The 26780-nt window shown below is 44.8% G+C and overlaps 1 protein-coding gene across 3 annotated transcripts in view; it reads right to left on the bottom strand.

Moving 5' to 3' along the window:
- The window catches only part of LOC137544637 (vacuolar protein sorting-associated protein 37D-like), an 84468-nt gene that overhangs the window by 13968 nt on the left and 43720 nt on the right, over window positions 1-26780 (bottom strand). For 2 of the 3 annotated variants that reach the window (XM_068265732.1, XM_068265730.1), the window contains exons 2-3: window positions 19690-19861; window positions 2045-2197 (exon numbers count right to left, since the gene is read on the bottom strand). In XM_068265732.1, the coding sequence (XP_068121833.1) occupies window positions 2045-2197; window positions 19690-19861 (325 nt within the window). The remainder of the gene's footprint in view (window positions 1-2044; window positions 2198-19689; window positions 19862-26780) is intronic. The other variant, XM_068265731.1, reaches the window with a different exon arrangement.

Raw genomic sequence — 26780 nt, 5'->3', positions numbered from 1 at the left:
TGACTGACAGGGCACTGGCGTGACAAGACTGCCTGACAAGGTACTGGCGTAACAGGACTTTCTGACAAGACGCTGGGGTGACAGGACAGCCTATCAAGATACTGGCGTGACAGGACTGCCTGACAGGACACTGGGGTGACAGGACTGACTGACAGGACACTGGCATGACAAGACTGCCTGACAAGGTACTGGTGTGACAAGACTGTCTGACAAGTCACTGGCATGACAGAACTGCCTAACAGGACGCTGGCATGACAGGTCTGACTGACAGGACACTGGCATGACAGGACTGACTGACAAGACTGATACTCGCAAGCTCAAGCAAGACTGACTGAGTGACAGGCCCTGGAGTTCTACATGTGTTCTACTATGTGGCTGTTACATAGACAGAACAGCACTGTACGCTATGTGGCCAGGGTTTTACTACCCTGGCCTTCGCGACAGTGCTGTTACTCTGCCCCTGCCACGGCTAAAACTGGGAAGAAGAAACACGTGCATGTTCCTCAGAGTGAGCTGCCACAGACGCGAGGGGAGGACCTTGTGGACGCCGTTTCCGAAAGTTAACAAGTTAACTAGTAAAGTACACCTGATGTGAGAGGGATATGGAGGCTGCCATATTTATTTCCTTCCTAACTGGCATTGTTTAAAAGGAAGCTAGATTACAATAAATATGGAAGCCCCCATACCCCTCTCACTTTAGGTGGACTTTAAAAGTTAACTTGTGTTTGTGCCTTATCCACAGTGATTACAGCCAGTGTTGTTGACTATATATAGCGGAACCAAACTATATAGGGTTGCTTTAGGGTTAGTTTAATACTGATGATGAATGTTTACACCCCGTGCACTGTTTTCTGACTTCAGGGTATTCTTGATAACAAATGCAGAAACTAATCTGCATTTAAAAATTGAACTGTTGCTGCTGCAAGGTGAAACAGCTAAGTTCTGGCTTAGCTGATACTCTACAGCCAATCCACCTACAACTGCAGTTCCACTACTTAAAAGTGCAGCAAACTTAAAAAATAAAAACTGACTATGTGATAAAAATTACTTAAATGGAAGCTAATTATACTGAAAAGTGCACGTCTACACTTTTGATATGGCCATAAATAAAGCAAACTGGACAAGATAGTAGACTGAGCTGAGTTTCTGTACTGGACAGTGATACCATCTATCATGCTAGTAAATAAGTAGAGAGGCTGGAAAGGTCAAAAGAGAGGGGTTTCCTTCTGACATTGGGTCACTTCATCCTGACACTTAACAGCAGTACTAATTAACATATTGTTCTCCTGGCTATATCTCAGGACAAAAAAAATGTTTTTATGCAGATTTAACTGAAAGAAACATCCAATTATGTGCTTTCTAATCAAATGTTTAAATTTACATCACATTGCTTTTAAGGGAAGGTTATTTTACAGAATGGACACCAAGAAATGGTTACCGCTAATTTAATTTTTTACGCATAGCTCAGGAATTCTCAGCTCACGATTCAGAACAATGCCCACAATGACATCCTACAATAAGGTGATGTCAGGAGTCGGTCGCTAGCTTACAACGTTTACAAGATATTTGTTGCATGTATCTTTCTCCACCCAACATAACCATACCAACCATTTTATGATTGATTTTGGGCAGTATATACATAAAGGCTATTGGGCCTATGGGAAAACCTCCATCGAGTGGGGTGGGTGGAGGAGTAACAGCTAGCAGTCGATCAATGGTCAATTAGATTTCTACTGAAATATACAGTACAGTAAACAAAATTGAGTTGCCAGTGTCGACAATCACTACCCAATCAAATTCCAACTAGGATGGAATCAATCACTTACTTATCTGGCCATTATCCACCTGTGTATGGGTAGTTTATCAAAAGGCACTATATCTATACAACATGAAATGATTACCAGACATTACTTTTACAATATAGTATTTTTTGAAACAAGTACAACAACACAAAATGAACTAGACATTTATAAAAAAAAAATATATATAGATTATTAAAGAAAATTTCCAGGCATGTAACTAAAAATACATTAAAAATACTCACCTTCCCAGGAAGGCTCCCACTGGTCCCCAGTCTTCTTCTTCTTCTTTACTTTCCAGGTGTCTTCTGCCCCTGCTCCACTGTAACAACCAGGAAGATCCTCCAGTCGTATTTTCCAAGACAGACGCCTTGTCCCGCCTCTTCCGGCATTTGGCACTAAGGGAAGGTAAGGGGAGCTTTGATTGACACATCCGCCATCCTCTTACCTTTCCTACAGGTCCAGTAACAGGAGGTTACTGTTTGGATAGTCCTGAAGACATAATGGACATTTACCAAGGACTTCACAGCTATGCTGGGGGAGAAGGCACCCGAGAAGCACAGAGTGGTAGGACTGGGGACCATCATGTGTCTTCCTGGGAAAGTGAGTGTTTGCAGTTCTCCCAGCAGGTTGATTTTAGTTATATGCCTGGAATACTGCTTAATGTACACCTCTCACAATCCTTGGTAATTTCAAGCTCTCCATATGCAGAGAAAACACCTAATCATACCTTATATTCAATGACCACTGCACTTTAAAACTGATAAGGATTCAGTTCACTAAGACAGGTTTGGTAAAACTTTTATGTTCAGTCATTTACCTCATGCGGTATTTTAGACTTTTTTCCATATTCACTAAGATTTTCACACATGCTGTTATAGTTGGGTAATTTACCGAAAAACTGCATGTCAGTTCGCTATGATTTTTACCTCATGCAGTATTTAAAGGACAACTGAGGTGAGAGGTATATGGAGGCTGCCATATGTATTTCCTTTTAAGCAATACCAGTTGCCTAGCAGCTCTTCTGGTCTATTTAGCTGCAGTAGTGCCTGAATCACACACCAGAAACAAGCAGGCAGCTAATCTTGGCAGATCTGACAATAATGTCAGAAACACCTGATCTGCTGCATGCTTGTTCAAAGTATATGCCTAAAGGTATTAGAGGCAGAGAATCAGCAGGATAGCCACAGGCCCGGCCCACTCATGACGCCAAGTGAGGCGTCTTCCTCAGGCAGCGGAAGTTTAGGGGCAGCGCCGAGCAGAAAAAGGAAGCGTGCCTCGCCTGCTGCCTTCCTACTATCACCCGCATAGCCGTGGGGAGGGGGGGTTCGCTGTGAGCAGGGGGGCGGGTAGAAGCCCAGGAAGGAGGAGCAGCGGGCACACATTGTTGGGGAGGGAGGCCAGACCCTCCCTCACCTGGGCCCCCCTTCCGCGCTCACCCCTCCAGATATTAGCACAGTGTGTCAGCGGCAGTGAGCAAGGAATTGACTCACCTCTTCTTCCTTCCGCATTCCAGGCATCATAGTGCTGCGTGCCACAGGTCTTCTCTGCCTTCACTGCCTCTCACTGTGTTTCCTCTAATCAGGAAGTACAGTGAGCAGCATTGAAGGCGGAGAAGACCTGTCTGAACGCAGCGCTCCAATGCCAAGAATGCGGAAGGAAGAGGTAAGTCAATTACTCCCTGCCCGCTAACGCACTGCACTAATATCTGAAGGGGGGCGTGTAAGGGGGTGAGGGAGGGGGGCTGCTTGCTGCTCCTCCTTCCAGGCAAACCTATACTGGGGCAACCATACTACCTATACTGGAAGCAATTATACTACCTATACTGGGGCAACTATACTATCCACCTATGCTGGGGTAACTGTACAGGCTACCTATACTGGGGGCAACTATACCTGGCTACCTGGCAAGGAAATGAACAGCGCTACTTAAAAACCTAGTGCCTAACCTGCAAAAGAGTGCAAGCCCCACTTGTGGGATAAAATACACACCGAGCATACACATGACCTGTCTACCACTGGAGGATGTTGATTTCCGTAACAGCTTGCATGCAACCTATTAAGTACTCGTCCCTCCCACTGCGAAGAAGTCAATCCTCCATGGGAGGGGCCTAACACTAACTAAATCCTAACCTATGTATATGCATAGCCTGGGTGCGGCTAATCAAGTAAATTCGAAAATTGAAAACTGCGCAAAAGGTGGATCAGCGCATCACCAGGCCGCCTCCGAATGGCCTCGAATCAGAGGTGCGCTGAGCCCCCCCAGAAACTGTAAACGCACCTTGAACCCAAACGGAAGCTCTGCATATACACCAAAAGCAAAGCTGTTAAGTGGGAGCATCTGACCAAAAATGTATTAAATTAGTACATGGCAAGGAAATTAACAGCGCTACTTAATAACAGACAACCTGGCTACCTACCTACTTATACTGAGGGTAAAAATTTTATGGGGGGAGGCGCATCCTCACAAGTTTTGGAGTCGTGCCTTTAAGTTGTTGTCCGACCTATTTCACAAGACAATTCCCAAAAATCCATGGCAAGCCCTACTGCATGCAAAAATAGAATCATTAACCATCAAACAAAACAAACTAGCTTCCTTAGTATTTTCAGCGGCTACAATGACCATAGCAAACAGTTGGTAGAAACCTTCAGTTAATTTTGAGGAAGTTAAGGCTAGAGTGAACTCCTATATGGTCAATGAAAAACTCACAAGTATACTTCGGGATAGCCAAAAAACTTTCGAGAAAATATGAAAACCTTGGATCCAGCTCGAGCATCCAAACATGGAGGATACACTAATCACTAGGCTATAAGATGGGCCCCTTCTCTTTCTCTACCTTTCTTTTCCATCTTCTCTATCTCTCTTTTCCTTCTCTCTTCTCTTCTACCATACTCCTATCCCCGGCCCTCTCCTCGTTTTGAATAGCAAAGGTTTTTGCTCGCTGCCTAGAGCTAACCTCCTAGGCTTCCCTTTACGCCGGCCTTCCCTTTCTTCTCCCTTCCCCCTCCAGGTCGGTTCCTACACCGGTTCCAGGTCGGTCCCTCCCCTTATCATAGCATATCCCAGATAGCTGGTTCAATCCTCTGAGGTACATCTATCCTTCCACAGACATTACTCCCCTTTCCCAACCCTCACCGTGCCTGCTGGTCCAGACAGACCTCTCTTCTGTTACCCCTTGTGCAGTATGTCTCCCCTCCCTCTTAAGTACTTTGGGCGACTTGCAAATCAAAGCTAGGCTCTCACACCCATCCCAGCCTGGGTGATGCAATGCACCCCTGTCCGTAGGCTTGCCTGGTTCTCTTACCACCCACACATCTCCTATTTTATTAAGGTTATATAACTGTTGTACTATACATGGTCACCCAGTGTTTTATGTTCTGTGCTATATAAGCTTTGTTAGTTTTTTTCCCTCTTGTTGTCCAATGTTCTTGTTTAAAAACTTTCAATAAAACCTTTGAAACACAAGTTTTCCTCAGGCAACAAAAAGTGTAGAACTGGCCCTGGATAGCCAGGCAACTGGTATTGCTTAAAAGGAAATAAATATGGCAGCCTCCATATCCCTCTTTCTTCAGTTGTCCTTTAATTCGGAATTTAAAGGCATTATGCAGTATTTAATTTGGAATTTTAAGGAATCATGCAGTATTACATTTGGTATTGGATGGATTATCGCAGTGCATGGAATATGGTTGAAAGATGTAATACAGACAGCATTTTGTTTTTATTTATACTGACAAGTCCAAGGTGCATAAAATTAACATTACATTTGTATCAGTTCAAAACCATTAGTATCTTATTAACTAATTTTAATTACTACATAATAGTATTATGAAACAAGGAAAATATGTATTTATTATTAACTTTCTTATTTTCCTGAATGATTTATTTAGTTTTCTCCTTTTCTCTGCTCTGTTTTCTTCCTTCTATAAGCTCACCGAATGGCTGTTTATTAGATACCGACAGCTCCAGGCTGGGGGATAAATACCCAACATCTCACTTTATCTAATGCTCTTATCCTTGTGAATTGACATTTATTGAGGAGGTATTTACCTCACTAGTTAGTAATTTACCTCACTAGTCAGTAATTTCAGTTTACCATGTAGTAACACCCTTAGTGAATTGACATTTTACAAAATACTTAGTAAAATCAACTGTTTTCTGCTTTACCAAATGCATGTGGGCAGAGGGGGCTGTGCTTGCGGTATGCGCATTCTAACGATCCATTTCTGAAATGATCCTAATTCCCTATTTACCGTACCATATAAGCCTGGCCAGAGCCAGGACAAGGTCCTCCAGCACCCAAGGCTGAGACACCAAAGTGCGCCCCTCCATCCCTCCCACCCCAGCCGTCACACACTGATTGCTATTAGACTAAGAGGCGCCCCAGGGCCCCCAAACCCACCAACAGCTTAATAATATAGTTATCTGGCTTGCAGTCATTGCCACGTACAGTATCCCCTTTTCTTATTTCCCTCTGCTTTAAACACAATAGCGGAATGATAGCTGAGTGAGTTATGCGCCCCCTGCCTCTCGCCTCTGCCTCGGCCTGGCCCTGACCATGGCTCCCTGTCTGACAGGTATCTACTCCAAAGCTTAAAGCAGCAAGTTTTTATCCTATAGTGAGCAGAAACTGGTGAGTAAGGCATACATAGGCTAGGCCTTAAAGGTCATCCGAGGTGAAAATTAACTAATGAAATAAACAATTGCATTTATCCTTCTCCATCTAAAAATGACTTTTTTAGTCATCCCATGGTTCAATTTTATGTTTTAATCTACTTTTTAAGTTTTTACTGTTTCATGGCCTCTTCTACATTACACATTGGCCTCGATTCATAAAGCATTACCTCATGCGGTAATGCTGAAAACAGCAGACTTTACCGACCACTTAGCAAAATGTCAATTCATAAAGGCTGTTACCGCATGAAAAGCTGACATTACCGACCAGGGAGCTAAATTACCGACTTGGCTGCAGTTACCGACAACACATGTCAGTAAATTGTCAGCAAATGTCAATTCATAAAGCCTTCAACAAGCGGTAAGCCTGGCGGTAGTTACCGACACCTCTAGTGAGGTCTTAACACGTTACCGACAGCTCTGACAGCTCTGATGAATGCCAAAGTGCAGAGATCCGAAGTCTGTTTGAGTCATCAGTGGAGAGAGCCAGAGAGCCCTCTGTGTGAATCATTTCAGCAGGCAGGGAAAGACTGTGTGACTCATCTGTCTGAGTCATCAGTGGAGAGAGCCAGCTATGTGATTCATTTCTGCAGGGCAAAGAGAGAATCGAGACACTGCTCTACTCTACCGCTCAATGGGCTGCGGTAATTTACCGACCTCCAAGGGCAGCTGGGGAAATCTTTATGAATTAGCACACAGACCGGGAAAATACCGAGTGCGGTATTTTCCCGACAAGATTTTTTTATCGCACTGCTGTTTATGAATCGAGGCCATTGAATTGAAGTATGCCAGAGCTAAAATTTGTTAACTTTTGGGGGCATTTATCAAGCGTGTCTGAGACAAAATATTGGTAAGCTTTTAGAAAATCCGTGCAGAACTGTCTCCGACATCTTAAAGGACACATCCGAGTTCTATTAAAATAAAAAAATCCACTTACCTGGGGCTTCCTCCAGCCCCTGCCAGCCATCCTGTGCCCTCGCTGCAGCTCCGCTCAACGCCGGTGGCCCGGGGTCCCCTCCGGCGCAGGATGTCCACTGCGCCTGCGCAAGCGGCTCTCAGAGTTGCACTGACATCATCCGGACTGTACTGGTCAGGTGCAGCATTTCTGTGCCTGCGCAGTACAGTCTGGATGACGTGAACACGACCAGTGAGCCGCATGCTGGAGCGCAGGAGAAGCTGACCCGGAGGCCGACCTGGTGAGGTTAGCGTCTCCACTGGAGGTGACCTGGAGCCACCAGAGCAGCAGCGAGGGCACAGGACGGATGCAGGGGGCTGGAGGAAGCCCAAGGTAAGTGGATTTTTTATTTTTCAAGTGCTCGGACCTTCCCTTTAAGAAATAAATAGATAGTGCCGTTTCTTTCTAAAACTGTTGTAAAATAGGAGTTAGGAAGGTCTCTCAGACAATACAGTGTGTGAGGGGAATTGCCATTGCTTAGGTAACGGATACATCTGCTGTAATGCATTAATGCCCAACACTGGAAGGTTTAAAGAGACTCCGTAACAAAAATTGCATCCTGTTTTTTATCATCCTACAAGTTCCAAAAGCTATTCTAATGTGTTCTGGCTTACTGCAGCACTTTCTGCTATCACAGTCTCTGTAATAAATCAATGTATCTTTCCCTTGTCAGACTTGTCAGCCTGTGTCTGGAAGGCTGCCAAGTTCTTCAGTGTTGTGGTTCTGTGATGAATCTCCCCCCTCCAGGCCCCTCTCTGCACACTGCCTGTGTATTATTTAGATTAGAGCAGCTTATCTCTTCTCTCTTATCTTTTACAAGCTGGATAAATCGTCCTCTGAGCTGGCTGGGCTTTCACATACTGAAGAATTACAGACAAGGGCAAAGCTGTTTGCAGGAAGAAACGAGCAGCCTGAAACTTCAGTGCATGAGAACTGCAGGGAGAAAGAAACACACAATGATCTCTTGAGATACAAAAGGAAGGCTGTGTACAGCCTGCTTGTGTATGGTTGTATTTTCTATGTGTGGACATACAGTACATCAACCTACTTCCTGTTTTGGTGGCCATTTTGTTTGTTTATAAACAAACTTCTTAAAACTGTTTTTAACCACTTTTAATGCGGCGAGGAGCTGCGAAATTGTGACAGAGGGTAATAGGAGATGTCCCCTAATGCACTGGTATGTTTACTTTTGTGCGATTTTAACAATACAGATTCTCTTTAAGCACAGAACAGCTTCACATATGTCTAGCCTGCACTGCTGCACTGTAGAACTGCTATTAAGCACTTCTTAACTACCTAACAACCGCGTCACGCCAAAGGGCGTGAACGCGGCGGCAGCCCCATGACTGCCTAACGCCAATTGGCGTCAGGTCCTGGAGCCGGCTACTGCAGGAGATCGCGCACAGGCTGCACATGCATCTCCTGCTTGGGGGGCGGAGCTCCGCCCCGCCTTCAGTCTCCGAGCGGAGACTGTTAGGCGGCGGTTAAGTACAGCGCTGCGATCTGCACACAAAGTATAACTGATAGATACAGAAGACACACACACACAAAGTATAACTGATAGATACAGAAGACACATACACACAAAGTATAACTGATAGATACAGAAGACACACACACACAAAGTATAACTGATAGATACAGAAGACACACACACACATAGTATAACTGATAGATACAGAATACACACACACACAAAGTATAACTGATAGATACAGAAGACACACACACACACAAAGTATAACTGATAGATACAGAAGACACACACACACACAAAGTATAACTGATAGATACAGAAGACACACACACACACACAAAGTATAACTAATAGATACAGAAGACACACACACACAAAGTATAACTGATAGATACAGAAGACACACACACACAAAGTATAACTGATAGATACAGAAGACACACACACACACAAAGTATAACTGATAGATACAGAAGACACACACACACAAAGTATAACTGATAGATACAGAAGACACACACACACACAAAGTATAACTGATAGATACAGAAGACACACACACACATAGTATAACTGATAGATACAGAAGACACACACACACACAAAGTATAACTGATAGATACAGAAGACACACACACACACAAAGTATAACTGATAGATACAGAAGACACACACACACAAAGTATAACTGATAGATACAGAAGACACACACACACAAAGTATTAATAGTGGGGATTCTCAGGGTTTTCTTTGTTTTTCAAAAGCATTTCCTGAACGGCATTTGCTAGGATTTTAACTGCTTAGTTTTTTTTGCTGTAGTGGTCCTTTAATTATTATGTCATCCTTACAATTCATTGACATACTAAACTATAAGGGGCTCCCTGTTCTCTCCTGTTTTTTTCACATAAGCTGGAGGATCTTCAGGTCTTACAGACCCTCACATAGCTTAGTTGCACAGCACTCATTTCCCACAATGTAGCCATAACAACGGAGTAACGATTGTGAAGGACCACATGAATAGGATATATGTACAGTCTTTTATATGTACAAGTCTAACCACTGTTCAACTTCAACAGATCTGTAATGGTTATCCACTCCGAAACGTTATGTTAAGTTCCATAAGGGTACCTGTCACCTTTACAAATTCAAGGAAATCATTGAGCATGGTTGAACAAATGGCACAGAACAAGACTTAAAGGGAATGAACCTGAAGTGAGAGGGATTTGGTGGTTGACACACTTATTTCCTTTTAAACAATGCAGATTGCCTGGCTGCCCTGCTGTTCCTCTGGCTCCTATGCCTGGTACACATGATACAATTTCCCTTTAGATCGACGGCCGAATCAATAATTTCTGATAGGGCCAATCTAATTGCCGATTTTCTTTTAATCAATTTTTGATCAATTCTATACAAAATCGATCAGAAAAATGATCAGAAATCAGATCGGACCTGTTCGAAATAATCAATTCGACTGTCAATCTGTCAGGAAATTGCATTGTGCGTACCAGACATTATACTTTTAGCCATAGACACTGAACAAGCATGCAGAGCAGACGTCCTGCCACATGCTTGTTTATTGTATATGATTCAAACATCACTGATGCCAGAAAGATCATCAGAACTGCCAGAAAGCTGGTTTTGTTTATGGAAGGAAGCCACCATGTGCTTCTCACTTCAGGTTCCCTTTAACAAGCCAGCATAGCTCTATCATACTACAGTAATTTCACACAGTCCTAGTGAACTGTTAGGTCTAATGGTGATTCGTGTGACAAGGACTGCATGCGTATTAGTAGAGCATACTGGACTTTGAATCCTGTGGAGTCTTCCCCATCCTTTTGGTCCCCACCATTGCAGCACACGGATCTCCAGAACATATCCAACAAGAGCTTGTCAGATATGCTATCGTGGCCGCGCTCCTCTTCACGTACGAGTGTGTACAGCGCCTGCGTGAATACGGCTGTGCCTATACTCACCTGTGTGCAGCACATGTGTGCTCAAACACAACGCAGAGCAGGGACATAATCTTTCAGAGGGTTCCAGGCAGAGATGGTGATGTGGAGGAGAACAAGGATCCAGCATCTTCCCTCTTCTTGGGTAAGTATATCATTTTTAAATTTGATTCCGGCTTAAGGTTCTCTTTAAAGGACAAGTGTAAGGAGAGGGATATATGGAGGCTGCTACATTTATTTCCTTTTAACCACTTGAGGACCACAGTCTTTCTACCCCTTAAAGAGACTCCGTAACAAAAATTGCATCCTGTTTTTTATCATCCTACAAGTTCCAAAAGCTATTCTAATGTGTTCTGGCTTACTGCAGCACTTTGTACTATCACAGTCTCTGTAATAAATCAATGTATCTTTCCCTTGTCAGACTTGTCAGCCTGTGTCTGGAAGGCTGCCAAGTTCTTCAGTGTTGTGGTTCTGCTATGCACTCCCCCCTCAGGGGGGAAAGAAACACACAAATGATCTCTTGAGATTCAAAAGGAATGCTGTATACAGCCTGCTTGTGTATGGATGTATTTTCTATGTGTGGACATACTGTACATCAACCTACTTCCTGTTTTGGTGGCCATTTTGTTTGTTTATAAACAAACTTTTTAAAACTGTTTTTAACCACTTTTAATGCGGCGGGGAGCGGCGAAATTGTGACAGAGGGTAATAGGAGATGTCCCCTAACGCACTGGTATGTTTACTTTTGTGCGATTTTAACAATACAGATTCTCTTTAAAGTGGACCCAAACCAAACATTTTTTTAATTCAAAATATTTAGTTGCACCACTCTGACACATACAAAGATAAATAAACACTCCTTCAAACCTATGATCATGGCAGCCATTAGCAATTCCTCCATTGCCAGACACCACCTACTCCACCAGTTTGCCAGAAAAATGCCGGTAATTTGAAATGAAGGGAGGGTTTCCTCCAATAAATGTAAAATATTTTATATTTGTCATCATGCAGCTGAAAAAAGGCTGCTATTTATTATTATAATTTAGAAAATAGATTTCATTTCTGAAATCTTGTATTTTTAATTTGGGTCCGCTTTAAGGACCAGAGCCTTTTTTTCCATTCAGACCACTGCAGCTTTCACGGTTTATTGCTCGGTCATACAACCTACCATCTAAATGAATTTTCCCTCCTTTTCTTGCCACTAATACAGCTTTCTTTTGGTGCTATTTGATTGCTGCTGTGATTTTTAGTTATTATATTCATCAAAAAAGACATGAATTTTAAAAAAAAAAAGATTTTTTAACTTTCTGTGCTGACATTTTTCAAATAAAGTAAAATTTCTATATACACTGTTGTCCAAATTTATTCTGCTACATGTCTTTGATAAAAAAAAATCCAATAAGTGTATATTTATTGGTTTGGGTAAAAATTATAGCGTTTACAAACTATGGTGCAAAAAGTGAATTTTCTGCATCTCTGACTTTTCTGACCACCTGTCAGGTTTCATGAGGTGCTAGAACTCCAGGATAGTATAAATACCCCCCAAATGACCCCATTTTGGAAAGAAGACATCCCAAAGTATTCACTGAGAGGCATGGTGAGTTCACAGAAGATTTTATTTTTTTAGTCACAAGTTAGTGGAAAATGACACTTTGAAACAAAAATAAAACAAACAAAAAAAAGTTTCCATTTTTGCTAACTTGTGACAAAAAAAAAAGAAATCTGCGACAGACTCACGATGCTCCTCTCTGAATACCTTGGGGTGTCTACTTTCCAAAATGGGGTCATTTGTGGGGTGTGTTTACTGTCCTGGCATTTTGGGGGGTGCGAAATTGTAAGCACCCCTGTAAAGCCTAAAGGTGCTCATAGGACGTTGGGCCCCTTAGCGCACCTAGGCTGCAAAAAGGGGTCACACATGTGGTATCGCCGTACTCAGGAGAAGTAGTATAATGTGTTTTGGGGTGTATTTTTACACATACCCATGCTGGGTGGGAGAAATATCTCTGTAAATGAGATTTTTTTGATTTTTTTTACACACAATTGTCCATTTACAGAGAGATTTCTCCCACCCAGCATGGGCATGTGTAAAAATACACCCCAAAACACATTATACTACTTCTCCAGAGTACGGCGATACCACATGTGTAACACTTTTTTGTAGCCTAGGTGCGATAAGGGGCCCAACGTCCTATGAGCACCTTTAGGATTTCACAGGTCATTTTGAGGCATTTGGTTTCTAGACTACTCCTCACGCTTTAGGGCCCCTAAAATGCCAGGGAAGTATGGGAACCCCACAAATGACCCCATTTTAGAAAGAAGACACCCCAAGGTATTTTCTTAGGAGTATGGTGAGTTCATAGAAGATTTTTTTTTTTTTTCACAAGTTAGCGGAAATAGATTTTTACTGTTTTTTTTCACAAAGTGTCATTTTCCGCTAACTTGTGACAAAAAATAAAATCTTCTATGAGCTCACCATACTCCTAACGGAATACCTTGGGGTGTCTTCTTTCTAAAATGGGGTCATTTGTGGGGTTCCTATACTGCCCTGGCATTTTAGGGGCCCTAAATAGTCTAGAAACCAAATGCTTCAAAATGACCTGTGAAATCCTAAAGGTACTCATTGGACTTTGGGCCCCTTAGCGCACCTAGGCTGCAAAAAAGTGTCACACATGTGATATCGCCATACTCCGGAGAAGTAGAATAATGTGTTTTGTGGTGTATTTTTACTTATACCCATGCTGGGTGGGAAAAATATCTCTGTAAATTACAATTTTCTGATTTTTTTTACACACAATTGTCCATTTACAGAGATATTTCTCCCACCCATCATGGGTATGTGAAAAAATACACTCCAAAACACATTATACTACTTCTCCTGAGTACAGCGATACCACATCTGTGACACTTTTTTGCAGCTTAGGTGCGCTACGGGGCCCAACATCCTATTCACAGGTCATTTTGAGGCATTTGGTTTCTAGGCTACTAACGGTTTAGGGCCCCTAAAATGCTAGGGCAGTATAGGAACCCCACAAGTGACCCCATTTTAGAAAGAAGACACCCCAAGGTATTCTGTTAGGAGTATGGTGAGTTCATAGAAGATTTTATTTTCGTTACTGGAAATTGATTTTTATTATTTTTCTTTTACAAAGTGTCATTTTACACTAACTTGTGACAAAAAATAAAATCTTCTATGAACTCATCATACACCTAACAGAATACCTTGGGGTGTCTTCTTTCTAAAATGGGGCAGATTAGGGCCTGATCTGATCGATAGGAGTGCTAGGGGGGGGGGGGGGGTGATGGGTGTCTCAAGGTGTGATTAGAGGGGGGGAATATATGCAAGCAATGCACTGGCGAGTTGATCAGAGGGGGTCTGGGGGGCTATCTGGGGGTGTGGGCGGGTGATTGGTTGCCCGCAAAGGGCAGATTAGGGTCTGATCTGATGGGTAGCAGTGACAGGGGGTGACGGGGTGATTGATAGGTGATTGATAGGTGATCAGTAGATGATTGCATGGGAGAATATATGCAAGCAATGCACTGCCGAGTTGAACAGAGGGGGTCTGGGGGGCTATCTGAGGGTGTGGGCGGTTGATTGGGTGCCCGCAAAGGGCAGATTGGGGTCTGATCTGATGGGTAGCAGTGACAGGGGGTGATTGATGGGTGATTAGAGGGAAGAACAGATGTAAACAATGCACTTTGGTGGTGATCTGACGATGCGTCTGCAGGCCATCTGATGGTGTGGGGGAGATCAGATGCCCGCAAGAGGCAGGTTAGGGTCTGATCGGATTGGTGGCAGTGAAAGGTGGTGACGGGATGATTGATGGGTGATTGACAGGTGAGAACAGATGTATACAGTACACAGGGGGGGGTCTGGGGTGGATCTGAGGGTAGGGGGGTGATCAGGAGCCCCCAGAGGGCAGTTAGGGACTTAATCTATAAAATAGCGCTGACAGATATTGACAGGGAGTGATTGATGGGTAATTAGAGGGTGATTGGAGGGAAGAACAGATGTAAACAATGCACTTTGGTGGTGATCTGACGATGCGTCTGCAGGCGATCTGATGGTGTGGGGGTGTTCAGATGCCTGCAAGAGGCAAGTTAGGGTCTGATCAGATGGGTGGCAGTGAAAGGTGGTGACGGGATGATTGATGGGTGATTGACAGGGGAGAATAGATGTATACAGTACACGGGTAGGGGGGGGGGGGGGTCTGGGTGGATCTGAGGGTAGGGGGGGGTGATCAGGAGCCCCCAGAGGGCAGTTAGGGACCTTATCTATAAAATAGCACTGACAGATATTGACAGGGAGTGATTGATGGATAATTAGGGGGTGATTAGAGGGAAGAACAGATGTAAACAATGCACTTTGGTGGTGATATGACGGTGGGTCTGCGGGCGATCTGATGGTGTGGGGGTGATCAGATGCCCGCAAGAGGCAGGTTAGGGTCTGATCTGATGGGTGGCAGTGAAAGGTGGTGACAGGATGATTGATGGGTGATTGACAGGTGAGAATAGATGTATACAGTACACGGGGGGGGGGGGGGTCTGGGGTGGATCTGAGGGTACTAGGGTGATCAGGAGCCCCCAGAGGGCAGTTAGGGACCTAATCTATAAAACAGCGCTGACAGATATTGACAGGGAGTGATTGATGTGTGATTGACAGGTGACCATTGGGTGATTATAGGGGAGGATAGATGTATACAGTACACAGGGGGGGGGGGGTCTGGGGAGGATCTAAGGGGTAGGGGGGTGATCAGGATCCCCCAGGGGGCAGATTAGGACCTAATTAAAAAAATAGCGTTGACAGATAGTGACAGGGAGTGACTGATGGGTGATTAGGGGGGGTGATTGGGTGCAAACAGGGGTCTGGGGGGTGTTCAGGGGGGGTCTGAGGGGTGCTGTGGGCGATCAGGGGACAGGGGGGGCAGATCAGTGTGTTTGGGTGCAGACATAGAGGGCTGCAGCCTGCCCTGGTGGTCCCTCGATCACTGGGACCACCAGGGCAGGAGGCAGCCTGTATAATACACTTTGTATACATTACAAAGTGTATTATACACTTTGCATGCGGCGATCGAGCGGTTAACATCCCGCCGGCGCTTAGGAACGGCTGGCAGGATGATGTCGTGGGTGGGCGGAGCCTGTTGCCAGGGGCAGCGAGCGTCACCAGTGACGCGATCACTGCCCCGACACGCCCAAAGGAGCCGCCGCCGAATGGCGTATTGCGGTCCTTTCAGGGTCCACTTTGCCGCCGCCCATCGGCTGTGGGCGGTCGGCAAGTGGTTAAACAATACAAGTTGCCTGGATGTCCTGTTGATCCTCTGCCTCTAATACCTTTAGCCATAGAGCTGCTCAAATCCGGAACCGGGAGACATCCGGATAGTTCTATCCGGATATCTCCCAGTAAACCTGTGCGGGCTGGGGGGTCAATCTTACCTGTCTGATGTCTTCTTTGCTCTGTCCCTCAGCGCCTCCCACGATGCGGTCCAAGCGGCGGCCACGTGATTACAAACACTTCCTCCTTCTGGGTTGAAGGAGGAAGTGTTTGTAATCACGTGACGCGCGTGGAGCGCATCGTGGGAGGCACCGAGGGACGGACCAAAGAAGACGTCAGACAGGTAAGATTGACCTCCCCGCACAGGTTTACTGGGAGATATCCGGATAGCAATTTAAAATTTATTTTAAATAATTTTACTCAGTTCAGGTTCCCTTTAATGGCCTACTATCACAAAAAATAGGCAGTTAAAATCTGACAGAACCGACAGGTATTGGGCCAGTCCATCTCTTCATGATGGATTCTCTGGGTTTTCTTTGTTTTCAACAGCATTTCCTGAACATCAGTTGCAAAATCTAACCAACAAAATAGTGTGCAAGTAAGTGGGGAGGCTGGCTGGTATCTTACTATTTTGGCAGTTAAACTGCTGTTCAGGAAATGCTGTTGAAAACAAAAAAAACCCTGAGAATCCCCCATGAAGAGATGGACTGGCCCAAAACCTGTCGGTTCTGTCAGATTTTAACTGCCTACTTTTTTCGCGATAGTGGTCCTTTAAAGGGAACCAAGCACCAGTTTTAGCACACAGGGCATCCCAATGGCACTTAAAAATGCATGCTAACAATGTGGCTCTTTAATAAGAAAAACTTCCATCTTACCTATTCTTTTTCATGTAGAAGTATAGCAGAGACTTTTATTACCCTACTTCTACGAACGGCAGGGCCTGCTCGACCGCAGACATTTCAGGCACATAAGGACTGATGTAATTATTTTATTGCCCACATTAGCAGTGAGCAAAGAAAAGCTTTCATGAGTGGGCTGGGGGGTGGGTTGTTGGGAGATATTACACTGTGCTTTAACCACCCTGGCGTTCTGATTAAATCGCCAGGGTGGCTGCGGGAGGGTTTTTTTTAAATAAAAAAAAAACTATTTCATGCAGCCAACTGAAAGTTGGCTGCATGAAAGCCCACTAGAGGGCGCTCCGGAGGCGATCTTCCGATCGCCTCCGGCGCCCAGAATAAACAAGGAAGGCCGCAATGAGCGGCCTTCCTTGTTTTGCTTATATCGTCGCCATAGCGACGAGCGGAGTGACGTCATCGACGTCAGCCGACGTCGTGACGTCAGCCGCCTCCGATCCAGCCCTTAGCGCTGGCCGGAACTTTTTGTTCCGGCTGCGCAGGGCTCAGGCGGCTAGGGGGGCCCTCTTTCGCCGCTGCTCGCGGCGAATCGCCGCAGAGCGGCGGCGATCAGGCAGCACACGCGGCTGGCAAAGTGCCGGCTGCGTGTGCTGCTTTTTATTTCATCAAAATCGGCCCAGCAGGGCCTGAGCGGCAGCCGCTGGCGGTGTTGGACGAGCTGAGCTCGTCCAGACCGCTCAGCTGGTTAAAGAGTTTAGAGAAGTCACAGATAAATAAGGGCAGCTAGAAGTGGAGGGAGAAACATGGCAGCTCCTATAGCTACTAGAAACCAGGAGAAATTGTAGGGAAAAAATGGTGCTTGGTTCCCTTAAGTGACATGGGCCATGCGGGAAGCAGGGAGGAGAGTAATCATCCTGTCATCTTAAAGAGAACCCAAGGTGGGTTTGAAGAATATTATCTGCATACAGAGGCTGGATCTGCCTATACAGCCCAGCCTCTGTTGCTATCCCAAACCCCCCTAAGGCCCCCCTGCACTCTGCAATCCCTCATAAATCACAGCCACACTGCTGACAAACAGCTTGTCAGAGCTGGCTGTGTTTATCTCTATAGTGTCAGTCTGCTGCTCTCCCCGCCTCCTGCAGAACTCCAGTCCCCGCCTGCTTCCCTTCCCTCCCTGCTGATTGGAGGGAAGGGAGGGGGGCAGGGACCGGAGCTATGCAGGAGGCGGGGGAGCAGCTGAGACTGACACTACAGATGTAAACACAGCCTCACAACACGGCTGTGATTTATGAGGGATTGCAGAGTGCAGGAGGACCTTAGTGGGGTTTGGGATAGCAACAGAGGCTGGGCTGTATAGGCAGATCCAGCCTCTGTATGCAGATAACATTATTCAAACCCACCTCGGGTTCTCTTTAAGCCAAGCCTCCCTGCTGATGGATAGAGTATAATGGCTGTCATTCTATAATAGGGAGGCATGACATAATACAGAGTGATCCTGGGGGGGGGGGGGGGGGGGGGGGGGGGGCATACCAGCAGCTAAGGCTTTTATAAGGGCTTGTTCATACTAAGGGTGCTTTATGGATTTTTTAAGTGCCAGCGAATCGCCCTAAAAGCGCTTTTGCAATGATTCCCTATGAGAGTGTTAACATCTGAGCGGTTCGATTCCGATCCGCTCACCAAAGCGCTGCCTGTACCATTTTGGGGGCAATTTGCCAATAATGGAAGGTTTAGGGAAATCGCAAAACGCTTGAAAATGCGCTTTGTATAGCAATTTCCCCAGCACTTTTAAGAATAAATACATAGGGCTCGATTCACAAAGCGGTGATAACCCAGTTAAAGACTTTAGGCGTGATAACCATTTTATCATGCCTAAACTCAGTTTAGGCATGATAAGTTTAGATACGTTTAGATCGCGCGCAAAGTCCCGCACGCAAAGCAGCGCCATTAAACTCTATGCAAAGTGCACCAGACTTTGCTAGCACAAAACTTTTCATCAGCTGTGCACTGCGGTGCTAACCCAGTTGGTGCTTAAACTTATCACGCCTGAAAACTTATCACACCTAAATTTATCATGCCTAAACTTATCACACCTAAACTTATCATGCCTAAACTGAGTTTAGGCGTGATAAATGGCTTTTCACCAGCGTGCTAACTATTAGCACCGCTTTGTGAATCAGGCCAATTGTATTTATTCTTTTCCAGGTCAAAGAGTTCACTTCCTGACTTGCGTCAGAAAGTGAAAAAAACAAATCGCTCTGCAAAAGCGCTTAGAAAAGCGCTTTACAAAAAATTGCAACGCGCAGGTAAGCGGCGGGAGGCGCTAAAAATAATTGCGAGCAAAATCGCCAAACGTTGGCGTCAAGACCTAACTATTGCTACCTCCCTTGTGCTGGCTCTCTCATTTTGGTAAACCGTACATATTGCATTACCAAGGAAATAAATATATACAGAAAACAATAGAAAGAAAGCATACTTTCCATTATTGATACATTGGAAAATGTAGTTTCGGAACATCTTTTAAGGACCTTAGCAACAATTCTTATTATATGTGATGGTTGTTACAAATTCTTGTTATAATTTTGCAAATTAAATTAAAAAGAAAGAAAGAAGGATAATTAGACACCAAGATGTGAGGTGCTCAGTAGGACACTTGAATAGTTACCTCTGTATGATCAGTAATATAGCAGAAAAGTGGATTTTGAGGACACAACTTACGTATTTTTCGTAGTTTCCCACGACAAGATGCACACGTTTCACGTAACAGCTGGTACTTAATCGCCAGGTTGGCTTTCCCAGTTTCCAAACGTGGGCGAAGAGACAAGTTCTTCTGAGCAAGCTCAAAGTTAGAGGCCAGAGAGATTTTCCTTTCCTCTTGAAGCGCTTGCACCTGAGAGACAAGGGAGGCAGAGTTCAGAAACATAGGTAGAAGAATAAACAACAAGAGTTGAGGAACATCATTTGGAGACATAAACATAGAACTTTGGGGCCTATTGCCACTGCAAGCCTTTTAATTCATTGTTTAGAGTGCATGTATTTTGCAAGTACTTTATCACTATCTAAACAACAGTATTCTGTTCCCACTAATGTGATCCAATATTTGGAAAGCATAAAATCAGAGTATACACCAGAAACGGCATAGCAAGCGCAAAAAGAAAAATGTTTGCAATTTGCAGAAGGAACAGACTGGTATCCGCATTAATATCATACAGTGGTTTGCAAAAGTATTCGGCCCCCTTTTCCACATTTTGTCACATTACTGCCACAAACATGAATCAATTTTATTGGAATTCAACGTGAAAGACCAATACAAAGTGGTGTACACGTGAGAAGTGGAACGAAAATCATACATGATTCCAAACATTTTTTACAAATCAATAACTGCAAAGTGGGGGTGTGCGTAATTATTCAGCCCCCTTTGGTCTGAGTGCAGTCAGTTGACCATAGAAATTGCCTGATGAGTGCTAATGACCAAATAGAGTGCACTTGTGTGTAATCTAATGTCAGTAAAAGTAACAGCTGCTCTGTGACGACCTCCAAGGTTGTCTAAGAGAATATTGGGAGCAACAACACCATGAAGTCCAAAGAACACACCAGACAGGTCAGGGATAAAGTTATTTAGAAATTTAAAGCAGGCTTAGGCTACAAAAATATTTCCAAAGCCTTGAACATCCCACGGAGCACTGTTCAAGCGATCATTCAGAAATGGAAGAGTATGGCACAACTGTAAACCTACCAAGACAAGGCCGTCCACCTAAACTCACAGGCCGAACAAGGAGAGCGCTGATCAGAAATGCAGTCAAGAGGCCTATGGTAACTCTAGACGAGCTGCAGAGATCTACAGCTCAGGTGGGGGAATCTGTCCATAGGACAACTATTAGTCGTGCACCGCACAAAGTTGGCCTTTATGGAAGAGTGGCAAGTAAAAAGCTATTGTTAACAGAAAAGCATAAGAAGTCCCATTTGCAGTTTGCCACAAGCCATATGGGGACACAGCAAACATGTGGAAGAAGGTGCTCTGGTCAGATGAGAACAAAATGGAACTTTTTAGCCAAAATGCAAAACGCTATGTGTGGAGGAAAACTAACACTGCACATCACTCTGAACACACCATCCCCACTGTCAAATATGGTGGTGGCAGCATCATGCTCTGGGGTGCTTCTCTTCAGCAGGGACAGGGAAGCTGGTCAGAGTTGATTAGAAGATGGATGGAGCCAAATACAGGACAATCTTGGAAGAAAACTTCTTGGAGTCTGCAAAAGACTTGAGACTGGGGCGGAGGTTCACCTTCCAGCAGGACAACGACCCTAAACATAAAGCCAGGGCAACAATGGAATGGTTTAAAACAGAACGTATCCATGTGTTAGAATGGCCCAGTAAAAGTCCAGATCTAAATCCAATCAAGAACCTGTGGCAAGATCTGAAAACTGCTGTTCACAAATGCTGTCCATCTAATCTGACTGAGCTGGAGCTGTTTTGCAAAGAAGAATGGGCAAGGATTTCAGTCTCTAGATGTGCAAAGCTGGTAGAGACATACCCTAAAAGACTGGCAGCTGCAATTGCAGCAAAAGGTGGTTCTACAAAGTATTGACTCCACTTTGCAGTTATTTTTTTTTAATGTTTGGAATCATGTATGATTTTCGTTCCACTTCTCACATATACACCACTTTGTATTGGTCTTTCACGTGGAATTCCAATAAAATTGATTCATGTTTGTGGCAGTAATGTGACAAAATGTGGAAAACTTCAAGGGGGCCGAATACTTTTGCAAACCACTGTATATATGCAACTACACATGCAACATACTGTATATCTGCATCTTAACTTTACAGACATGCTGATTATGCTGTTACTGCCCTTTTTTTTTGCCAATATGGGAACTGCCATCTTCTTGGACATATCAGCAGAGGAACAGTGGTGTAAGTGTTTACCATAGGGCACTGTAGGCATGTGCCTACAAGCGCCTGATGATGGAAAGGCGGCTCACTCCCCTCCACGAATGCCTCCGTCACTATGCAAGATGTCCCAAGTGGAGTGTAAATGAGAAGTTACTCACACGGTTCTCAGCACTCCACTGACCAGATCTCCCTTCAGTCAGGAGCCCCTCTAGCTACTTAATATTGAGTTTCTCTAGCTACATTATACCAAGGATAGCTGTGGCTACGTAATACTAAGGGACACTTGTCGCTACCTATGCTGGGCCAGAGAAATAAGGGTAGAGTGACAGCTGGGACAGCCAGCACATTTGCGGTGGGGTTTTGTAGGTTCATGGAGAGTGAAGTCTAGGATGCCAGGGCATCTATGCCTATAGGCTCATGTGATGTAAATCCGGCCCTGGGTGTAAGGGTGGCACAGAGATGTAGCAGCCAGCACAGTAGCCAGTCTACAGCACTACAGGGCACCAGGCTCACATCTGGACCAGGACACTATCTATATGGAGTTTGTATGCTCTACCAGTGTTGGTTTTCAGCCATTCTAGTTTCCTCACACATTAACTTGCTCTACCCAAAACAGAACTGGCTTCTTATCTGGTAGACAGGAGGCATCAAGACAAGAGAGTACACAGGCAGTGACCATAAATCCTAATTAGCTATTCAATATTACATAAGACTAATAACAATCTGGAGGTCAAAGGTTTTTTTTTTTCAGAACAGGTGTATTTTAAGAGGTTGTAAAGCTTCCTACAATTCCTTTCTTTGAACCTACCCTGTTATTCCCTTTGACATTCCTCCATGAGTCTTACTGAGGTATACATGTTTCTGTACTAATGAAACAGCTCAGGTTAGAGCAAGAATGTACTGTACATATTTATTATGAAGGGAAAAAGGGGGAGGCAAATGTGGGAGGAAACCAAGAGCCAATAAAGTGTAGTCAATTTGTGACACAGAGATTAAAGGACAACTGAAGCGAGAGTGATATGGAGGCTGCCATATTTATTTCCTTTTAAGCAATACCAGTTGTCTGGGTGTCCTGCTGATCCTCTGCCTCTAATACGTTTAGCCTTAGATGCTGAACAAGTATTCAGCAGATCAGGTGTTTCTGACATCATTGTCAGATCTGACAGAATTAGCTGCACGCTTGTTTCTGGTGTGATTCAGACATTACTACAGCCAAATAGATCAGTAGGGCTGCTAGGCAACTAGTATTGTTTAAAAGGAAATAAATAATGCAGCCTCCATATTCTTATCACTTCACGTCAATAATTATATTCACATTTGTGTTCCACGGTAGTGGCATCCCCAAAGTTCACCTTTACCTTCTCTACTTTTAAACTGTTTTTAATCATTTTATTTCACTTTGGCACCTCTGAATCACGTACGTATTTATTATGAGGGATATCTAGATCACAAGACAGAAACCGATTTAAAAGGATATAGCTTGTGTCTGCTTTACAATGACAAGAACAGAGCGCACACTGAGTTCCAGCAAGAAGAGGGAAACCAGGATTCTGAGCCTGGCATACTGTCGTTTATTTCACAAATATACAGGTGTTGATTATTATCTTTATAGGTATTAATGATCAAACAGGAAGTTTTAAGCACTAAAATTTAAAAACATTGTTCTCTCAAGTTTGCATACTCTGTAAATGCATTCAGTTAAAGCGCAATTGAAGTGGATTTTAGGCTGCTTTTAAAGAAAACCTGCAACCAAAAAAAAAGAAAAAACCCTCGGGGATACTTATTTTGGGAGGGGGAAACCTCTGGGTCTTAACGAGGCTTTCTCCATCCTCCTTTGTCCTGGCAATCCATCGCTGCGAACCCCCCCCCCCCCAAACAGCGGCGAGGTAAATATTCACCTCCCGCGATCCAGCGCGGCTCTTCGTTTGGGCTAAGGCGGAAATAGCCGAGCCTGATAGTATCCGCTATACTGGGCAGGTGCAAAGTACTTGTGCCTGCGCAGTAGAACGGATACGTTCGGGCTCAGCTATTTCCGCCTTAGCACGAACGAAGAGCTGCTACTGCGCCTGCGCTGGATCGTGGTAGGTAAATATTGCCACGCCTGTGCAGTTGCTTGTTAGCAATAGTCGAGGAGGTTTCGGTGAAGCCAGCTCAGGATCCCCCAGGTTACAGAGGACAGGGAAGCCCCACTGGGACCCTGAGGCTTATCCCCTCCCGAGGTAAGCATTTCCCAGAGGGAGATTTTTTTTTGTTACAGGGTCTCTTTAAACTTCTGCAGCAATCCCATGGTCTGCCATGGAATCACCACACCGCACAAATCCCTATTTTAAATAACCCTGCGGCAGAGCGTGCCAACATGGTCATATGCATAGGCCCACCCCCATTCAGTGACATACTTCCTGCTGGACAGGAAGTCCGTCACCGGAATCGTGTGGGAATGCACGGATGACTTTGCATTTGGATTACTGTGAATTGACTACTTCTGCTGCAGCATGATGTATCGCGAAAGTCTCCATAGACTTTCATTGACTTGGCCTCTTGTGATAAAATTGCTTACCGCTACTTTACCACAACGCTATCATGTACAGTAAAAGGGTTCTAAAAGTCACTTACCTCAATAGAGGGAAGCCTCTGGTTAGCCCATAGGCTTTCCCAAGCCCTCTCAAGCCCTCTGTTGTAGCGCTGCGTCCTTCTAAACTTATTGGAAAAGAGCTTGGTGTTCTCGTGGCCATGCTCTCACCCATGTACAAGCATGCACAAGTACCAGTCCGCACATGCCCAGAAAAAGGAAGCTGCTCGTGCATGCCTTTTTCCTCTATGTACAAGTGGCTTCTTGCTACTGAGCATGCGTGACCTGAATTCTTACATAAGCAGTACAACCGCACTCATACATGGGCGGGAGAACTGCCAGGTAAAAGAAGAGAGTCCCGGGTAGCAGCATCGGGCTTGCAAAGTATGGGGGAAGCCTCTGGAGCATACGCAGGCTCCCCACTACTTACAGAGAACACAAAGCATCACAAACTTAAAAAAGTAAATACTTACCTAAGGAGAGAGAAGCCTCTGTATAGAGGCTCCCCGCACTGTCCTCCGGTCCCCCGCCGCTCACTGGGACCCTCCTTAACATCAGGGCTGCACTCTTCTTCTGGCACAGAGCCGATCGTCCACAAGCGGCTCCAGCTTACAATGCTGGCACGGCCGTACTTCCGCATGCATGCTCAAACTTGAAGAGGAGCACAGCCCTGATGTTATATCTCACAAGTCCTTGTTGGTGATCTTCTGGGGGTCCGCACTCGGCGGCGGGAGACCAGAGGACAGTGTGTGAAGCCTCTACAGCAGAGTTCCCCAACCCTGTCCTCAAGGCCCACCAACAGTACATGTTTTGCAGAAAACCACAAACATGCACGTGAGGTACTGTATTTTTTGGACTATAAGACTCACTTTTTCTCCCCCAAAAATGGGGGACACAAAGGGGCATATAGGAGGACACAAACGGGACACAAGGGGGACACAAAAGGGCATAGAGGAGGACACAAGGAGGACAGAGGTGGACACAGGGGGACAAAGGAGGACACAAGGGGGACAGAGGAGGACACAGGGAGACACACAAGGTACAAGGAGGCGTGAGGTACAAGCGAGGGCATAATCAACAAGATGAACAGGTTTAGTATATATTTTTCCCCTGTTTTTTGTCCCCTAAACCTAGGTGCATCTTATGGTCAGGAGCATCTTATAGTCCAAATAATACGGTAATTAGTGTTTCAGCAGAGCTGATTAACTACCTCTGCGGATTTCCACAAAACTTGTACTGTTGGTGGGCCTTGATGACAGGGCTGGGGAACACTGCTCTATTGAATCCAAAGGCTTCCCTCTCCTTAGGTAAGTATTTACATTTTTAACTTGGTGAAACCTCAAGTACACTTTAAAGAGAATCTGTAACTAAAAACATCCCCGGTGGGGTACTCACCTCGGTAGGGGGAAGCCTCCGGATCCTATCGAGGCTTCCCCCGTCTTTCTGTGTCCCACGGCAGCGGAGAAAATCCTCCCGGAACGGCGTGGGTGTTAATATTTACCTTTCCGGGCTCCAGCGCAGGCGCAGTACCGATTCTCTGCACGGAGATAGGCGAAAATAGCCGATCTCCGTCTGGCCGCTCTACTGCACAGGCGCAAGTCTCCTATGCCTGCGCAGTAGAGCAGACCCGAAAGAGATCGGCTATTTCAGCCTATCTCCGTCAGAAGAGCCGCAACAGCTCCCCCGCTGGAGCCAGAAAAGGTAAATATTGCACAGCCCGACAAATTGTCGCCTGTGCGTTCCGTGGGCTGCAGCGAGACCGCCGTGGGACACAGGAGGACGGGGGAAGCCTCATTAGGATCCGGAGGCTTCCCCCTCCTGAGGTGAGTACCCCCCAGAGGATGTTTTTTTTTTGTTACAGAGCATATAACTTTTTACATTTACTCCTTAAAAGGTTTTCTTTAACTAAATTTAAGAATCGCATACAACACCAATTTTCCTTCTTTATATCTTTTACTATCTACGGTTAACAGTGCACCGAATAATACAGCTAAACTGTTCATTATGATGCCAGGCAGCTCTGAAGGAAAGGCGTTTAGCATCCTGCACTGACTGGCTATGGGTCAATCAAGGCCAGCACACAAGGATTTATTTAATAACATCATGCTAGAAGCAGTGATATTCAAGCAGTTCATAGCAGCCAATACAATGCCAACTTTCTCTTGTTTAACATATTTATGCTCATACATGCTGAATAGTTGACTGCTATGAAGTAATGCATGCAAGTGTGAGCAGCGTGTTAAAGGACAAATGAAGTGAAAGGTATGTGGGGCTGCCATGTTTATTTCCTTTTAAGCAATACCAGTTGCCTGGCTGTCCTGCTGATCTATTTGGCTGCAGTT

This window comes from Hyperolius riggenbachi, chromosome 2 (assembly GCF_040937935.1).
Source record: "Hyperolius riggenbachi isolate aHypRig1 chromosome 2, aHypRig1.pri, whole genome shotgun sequence".
In the NCBI taxonomy this organism is placed as follows: domain Eukaryota; kingdom Metazoa; phylum Chordata; class Amphibia; order Anura; family Hyperoliidae; genus Hyperolius; species Hyperolius riggenbachi.
Note: the sequence above shows the minus strand (reverse complement) of the source record. Positions and strands in the feature narration are given on the sequence as shown.